Source organism: Adiantum capillus-veneris, chromosome 25 (assembly GCF_014529385.1).
Source record: "Adiantum capillus-veneris isolate H3 chromosome 25, ASM1452938v2, whole genome shotgun sequence".
In the NCBI taxonomy this organism is placed as follows: Eukaryota; Viridiplantae; Streptophyta; class Polypodiopsida; order Polypodiales; family Pteridaceae; genus Adiantum; species Adiantum capillus-veneris.
Window position 1 is genome coordinate 47,201,152 of NC_140955.1, and position 7,104 is coordinate 47,208,255.

The window sequence follows — 7,104 nt, forward strand, 5'->3', positions numbered from 1 at the left end:
ATTATTTGTGTATTTTATTAATTTATTTTTGTAAGTGTTTTTGAATTTTTGTGATTCTTTGAATTATTATATGATTCTTAGAATTTTTAATGAGTTTTTGTATTTTATGTGTGTTTTTGTATATATATATATTTTTGTTTTAAGTGTGTTTTTTTTTAAATTTAATTGATTTTTAAAAAAAAACTCACCTGCCTCCTCTTGCTCCCGGCTCCCGCGTTGACCGAAGCTGGCCACCTACCTACGCGCCGTGACTCTCGCTGAGCTGGCCGAATATTCCTACGCGCTGCAGCCACCGAGTTGTCCTACGTCTTTGGGCCCCGACTGGTCATTCTACGCGCATGCTGCCCGACTTGACATCCTACGCCCGAGTACTCCTAGGCTTTGCTTCCTGCCGAGTTATCCTACGCGCTAAGCACGCAGCCTTTGTATTCGCCACACACACACCCACTTTCTTCGGCTGCCCGTGGGCCCCGCTTTCTTCAACTGCACCCACGATTAGCGCTCACTGCCCTGCAATTTTACAGCAGTTGGCTCGTTGCATCCAGTGACCCCACCTCTTGCTTGTCGAGCCTACCACAACCATCTGTTGTCTGCTGTGCCTAGTCCCGCTGTGACGTGTTTTGGCGAAATGGTGCGGACCACACCAAAGTCTTTGCGAGATGTTTTTTGGTTCTCTTAGACCTTTTGGATGTTAATAAAGCATGCTTGTACAAGTGTACAAAGGTGGTGTGTGCCAGCTGTCTCTACGCATGCGTGCCAGTTGTGCGGGGTACATAGTTTTGTTGTTTTTGTACATAGAAGTGTCGAGACTTCAAAGTGTGAGTTAATGCTTTAAAAATATGAAGAAAAACTGAACTTTTATCAGCTTGGGGTCGTGAGTGAGTGGGAGTTTTCAGCTGTGAAGAAGAAAGCCTCTCTTGTTGCAGTCTGCGGTGGTGCGTGGGGGTTGTGTAGTGGAGGTGTCCGTGTGTGTGTGTGAGGGCCTGGAGCTTTGATTGGAGAGTGTGTATCTCATCAAGAAGGCCATGAACATGGGTGGTGACCTCTGCACTTTCACCCCTCTTCTCTCTTTTTGGTGATGGAAGCTGCGTGAAGCGAAGCTCTCTTGTACGCGTGTGCCTGCTACTCAGGTTTGGCAGTGAAAGCCCCTTCTTATTGTTGTGAATGGGAGGTTGTTTCCCAATGTTTTCCATGGTTTTTTTTGAGTTTTTTGGCTGAGCATCATGAGTTTTTGTATAACTCATGATTGGCATGGTTTTTGATGGGTTTGTGTGCATGGTTGGGAGCGACTATGGAGCCCCTTCTTGCATATGCAAGTGCTGCTGAGATGGTGTGAGGGTATGGTGTTTATGAACAAAAGTGCAGAGATTTTTCTTTGTTTTCATTGGTTTGTTTTCCCAAAATTTAGTGCCTTTTTTGCTTCCTTGACTGCAATTGATCATAGCTAGGGCTATGACAGTATAGAGGGAAGCTAGTCGAGTGTAGGCAGGGTTTTGTGCATGCAAGGGTGAGTGTGTTTGTGAGTGGAGATCGGATCCTATCCTCTTGTGAGAGCTACTTTACTTTTCTTCATATATCTTGTGAGTATGGAGGTGTTATAGAGGCCACCCCCAAATCCTTCACATTTTTTGGTGCCCCCTTTCTGAGGATCTATTTTGGCTCTCCGGTTGAGACTTTCCCTAGAGTCAACCTCAACCTTCTATTTGTAAGTTGTGTTCATGAGTTCTCAAAGTTTTACAGGTGAAGATAATAAGGACCCGAGAAGGTTCTTGAGACAGGTACAATTGCAATGTTTACTGACAAGAAATGATTGTGAAGCAGAATGGTTGCATTATTTCTTCAAAGATATGCAGTGATGCCAACTCCAAATGAATCTTGGTCAAAGGTGAAGAGCTTAGCTATGCATGAAGATGAGTTTTTTTCTTGCTTTTGGAAGAGGTTCAATGATGTATGGATGCAATGGGAAAAGTGTGTGAAGTATGCTAATGTGATGTCAGTGAAAGAGTTACATGGTACACACATGCAATTTGAGAGGTTGAAAATGTTGATAAGCAAGTTGAAACCTACCTTGCGTTCACATGTGGAATTGAAGAATCCAAAAAGCATGAAAGAAGCACTACATGTTGCCTACAACAAAGAGAGGAAGAAGCCACTTTCGATTGATGAGGAGGAAACAAAGCATGCAAATGTAGCAGCATGTGATCACGTGGAAGAAAATGACATGCATGTGGTGAATGCTTATGATGTAGACATAAACAATTCTATGGATTCTTCTCTTGATGTTGGAGATGCTGATTTTTGTGCTTTGGAAAATGGTTTGAATCCCATGGTTAAGAGTGATGTTGATGTGGATGGAGCTTATGTGTCTACAAATGGCTTATTTGATGAAAATGCTTTGGTATGCGAAGTTGTGGGAGCATCTACAATGGAAGATGTATGTGATGTGGGTTGTATAGACTCTCCTCTTGAGTATGAGGATGCTGATGTGGTTGAGTCTCATGGTCTACAAGAATCTCATGCTACTCTTGTGGTTGATGAAGACTATGCCTCTACTCCTGGGTGCGGCTTGATGAGTTGCCTATGGCTGCCAATGATGATGTAAATGCTTTTGGTGATTTGGATTATCAGTTGGATGTTAATGAGGTCAATATGGATTCTTTTAATGTCACCAAAGAACCCATTGGCGAGGATGAGGTGGATGATATCCAAGAATTTGTTTCCACTTATGGCATGTTTGATGATATGCATATGGTTGTCGATCATGTGGACGGTTGTGTTGCACAAGGTTCTATGGAGTCCCATGTTGAGCTTAAACGTAATGAATTGGATGCTTTGATTGTTGATTTTCAGCCTAAATTTTTGCATGATGATGTGGTCCTTGATGAGGGCATATCTGTTAGTGGCTTTCTTGGTGAGTTACTTGTTGTTGGAAGCTCTAATGTCAACCATGAGAGAATATTAGAGGAATTTTTGAGGCTAATGAAAGAGGGTCTTTGCTCTGGAAATTTTGATGATATGGATGGTCATATGCTTTGTGCTAGTGGCTTTGATATGCTTGCCAAGCTGGATGATGGCATGCCTTATGGTCTGAATTGTAATGGGCAAGAGAAAGTGCTCTTTTGTGGTTTGGCATGCAAGGACACTTTGAATGTCTTGACTAGACAAATTATGGTTGAGAATGTAGAAGCTTTGATGGATATATTTGAAGGTCAGTGATTTGTATGAGTTGAAGCATGAAATTTTTGGCTTGGATTCAATGCAAAATTATGTATATGATAGAGGGAAAAGACATATGTCTCGTGTCAATAGCATATGGGATTTTGCTTCGGTGGTAGAAGCTCCTACTATGTTATGCATATGGTTATTGGATGCAACATGGAGGTGGATGGTAAGAGAAACTATGTTATTTTTAGCTCTCATCTTATATTTTGGGTCTTTTATGGCATGAAAAATAGGAGAATGTTTACAATGATGTGAAAGTATGCACATGAAACACTTGAAAGTGTTCCATGCTTGTTGGGGGGGCAATATGTGACGTGTTTTGGCGAAATGGTGCGGACCACCCCAAAGTCTTTGCGAGATGTTTTTTGGTTCTCTTAGACCTCTTGGATGTTAATAAAGCATGCTTGTACAAAGTGTACAAAGGTGGTGTGTGCCAGCTGTCTCTACGCATGCGTGCCAGTTGTGCGGGGTACATAGTTTTGTTGTTTTTGTACATAGAAGTGTCGAGACTTCAAATTGTGAGTTAGTGCTTTAAAAATATGAATAAAAACTGAACTTTTATCAGCTTGGGGTCGTGAGTGAGTGGGAGTTTTCAGCTGTGAAGAAGAAAGCCTCTCTTGCTGCAGTCTGCGGTGGTGCGTGGGGGTTGTGTAGTGGAGGTGCCCGTGTGTGTGTGCGAGGGCCTAGAGCCTTGATTGGAGAGTGTGTATCTCATCAAGAAGGCCATGAACATGGGTGGTGACCTCTGCACTTTCACCCCTCTTCTCTCTTTTTGGTGATGGAAGCTGCGTGAAGCGAAGCTCTCTTGTACGCGTGTGCCTGCTACTCAGGTTTGGCAGTGAAAGCCCCTTCTTATTGTTGTGAATGGGAGGTTGTTTCCCCATGTTTTCCATGTTTTTTGTTGAGTTTTTTGGCTGAGCATCATGAGTTTTTGTATAACTCATGATTGGCATGGTTTTTGATGGGTTTGTGTGCATGGTTGGGAGAGACTATGGAGCCCCTTCTTGCATATGCAAGTGCTTTTGAGATGGTGTGAGGGTATGGTGTTTATGAACAAAAGTGCAGAGATTTTTCTTTGTTTTCATTGGTTTGTTTTCCCAAAATTTAGTGCCTTTTTTGCTTCCTTGACTGCAATTGATCATAGCTAGGGCTATGACAGTATAGAGGGAAGCTAGTCGAGTGTAGGCGGGGTTTTGTGCATGCAAGGGTGAGTGTGTTTGTGAGTGGAGATCGGATCCTATCCTCTTGTGAGAGCTACTTTACTTTTCCTCATATATCTTGTGAGTATGGAGGTGCTATAGAGGCCACCCCCAAATCCTTCACACCGCCAAGACCCACTGCAAGCAAAGACTCACACGGAGCTTTTCATGAGGCTGGCCTTGGCTCGAAATACACCACCACACACACATGCGCTTCCGGCCCAGCCTAAATCAATGCCGATTATGGTGCATTAAACACCGCACACATACCCGTTGCACATGCTGCTGTGTATGTTGCAGCTTTTTGTGCGTGAAGTCGTACTAGCCCACCCCGCTGCCTCGCGTACGTAGCCTGAATCACACACACACACACACACACATAGACATAAGGCTCATTGGCCCAACACACTCAGCAGCCGGCTTTGACTCTCTGGCCGCTTGTTGACCATACCTCCCCACACACACAAAAACACACAGTTTTTTTGATAAACCAGGCCTCAATTTGCTTGCGAGTCGCGACTTGCAGCCTCTGTGTCATGCTGGCCAAATCTATAATCAGAAATAAAAAATGAAAAATAAACACAGTTTTTGGGGCCCGCCTCAGGCTCGCATCTGCAATGACTGGAGCACGAATGGATTTTGAGGCCTTCGAGGGTGTGGACACTCACACTACTCCCTTGCCTTCCCCTCCCTCTCCCTCAGCTGAGAGCTCGGAGCTCGCTGCAGAGTTTTAAAAACAAACCAAAAAAAAACAAAAAAAGACATCAAAACTCTCATAAGAAGAGGGAGTTCCCACTCTTCTTTTTCAAGAGGTTCGGAATATTTTTCGATTGCATTTTAAAATATGGTGTTGTGGACGCAATTTTTGTTTAAAACACCAAAAAATGACCATCATTCTCATTTGCCTATAAGCCAAGAGGGGAATATCCTTAGCCTTCAAAGATAAGTGAAGATGCAGTGAAATTAATTAAATTGAGCTCTTGAAGAACCATGCATCATGAGTTGAGAACTATCTTGTGCGTTAATTTTAATGATTCATCAAAATGAAGTCAATTCATAACCACTTGAGAGAAGCCGGAAATCAAAAGTTCATCATAATCTTTTTTCTTGTCCTTGCTATGTATGCTACATGTGCTATCAATGAGAGGGAGTGGACTTCAATGAGTGTATGCTATGCTTGTATAGTCATTTTCGTGCATAAATAAACTCTCCTTCCACAAAAATGTTGGGCTTGTACATGGTTTGGTGCTTGATTTCATTAGTATTTTCATTACACTTCATGACCAAATCTTTTTGGCAAGCATGCGAGCTTCATTTGAAAGTTACATTGATGATGCATTCATGCTTGATGGAAAGGGTGCATTAAAGTTTGATTGCTTGATACATTTTAGTGCTACATACTGCAGCTAGACCTACACCTAATGATGACGTGGTAATACATCTGGGAAAAAGCAGTTGCAGTGAATGGTAGTGACTTAAGGAGGCCGGAAATTGAGCATTGCCAGGTAGAATTGAGCATTGCTAGGCAGAATTTTCCGTCCAAGTCATCAAAAGAGCAAATTGAAGCGAAAAAAATTGAGTGTGCCAGGGATAAGAGTGACAGTGAGGCCTGAAAAGCAAAAGTTGCGAACAAATACACTGCAAAAGTCGGATGACCTATGGTCACCTGCGTGGTGGTTTAATTTAAATTAAACGCCATATAAAGTGTGCTGTCAACACACAAATTGAGGTTGTTTTAGTTCAGGTCAAAACTGCGTTGCGAATCTACAATTTTGCGGATTAAGAGACAATTTCATCACTCAATCAACTGGAATCGAGGTATCACAAAGTCGAGTAGTCGTTGTAGTACAGTGGTAAGTATCTTGCCAACTAGTGCTACAACTATACAGGTAAATCAGATCGTCAAGATCACAGCTAAGCCTAGCAGAGAGCTTTGAATTAGGAAAACCACTAGTCACCCGTGGGAGAGGCTAGAAAAAGGGAATACAAGTGATCAGCAGGTCAGTAACAGAGTTGAAAGAAAAAAATGGAGTAGCAGATGCAACAGACACAGTCAATGGCAACATCGGCAAATCAAAGCAGTTATGATGCAGCTTCAAGCTCATTAATAACAAGCAAATCAATTGGCATCAGGTTGGAATTAATAGGTCATTTCAAAGACTTTCCATGCTACATGGACGATGCAGACAATCGCTATCTAAAGTCCAAGCAAAATTCTCTGAAAAGCCCGACAATACAGGTTGTGGAAGTAGACAAAGCTACCAACATGGCTAATTCACAAAAGAACCTAATGGAAGATTGTTTAGGATCGGTGTACGTGAAGCTCAAACCAGGTAGTGAGTTGGACATAATAAAATTGCACAGGCAAGATCTTCCAGAGGTTAGCAGTTGTTGAGTCACTGTGCACTTGATAAAGTCAAATTACAAGGACAAAAACTGTAGCAGTCTCTATAGAGATATGGAGGGTAGGTGGTACAAAGCAGAAACACCTCAACAAGAGACGAAAGAGCCAGATCAATGCTTCATAGCTCAGGAAGATGGTTCAAAGTTGGTTTACAAATACGTGTCGACAAGTGGTAATATTTACCGCTTGATAATGAGCTTATCTTTAGCTTTTGATGCAGATACAGTGGTAGCTCAGAACAGAGAAATCACACAAGAGACGGGGCCTACTATAATCAAT

The 7,104-nt window shown here is 42.4% G+C and overlaps 1 protein-coding gene across 1 annotated transcript; it reads left to right on the forward strand.

Annotated features, from left to right (window-relative positions):
- Window positions 1-6,594: 6,594 nt before the first annotated feature.
- LOC147424832 (uncharacterized) lies at window positions 6,595-6,832 on the forward strand. The gene is made up of 2 exons (XM_086500454.1): window positions 6,595-6,754; window positions 6,786-6,832. Exons 1-2 carry the CDS (start codon window positions 6,595-6,597, stop codon window positions 6,830-6,832), a joined length of 207 nt encoding a protein of 68 aa, XP_086356580.1.
- The last annotated feature ends 272 nt before the right edge of the window (window positions 6,833-7,104 follow it).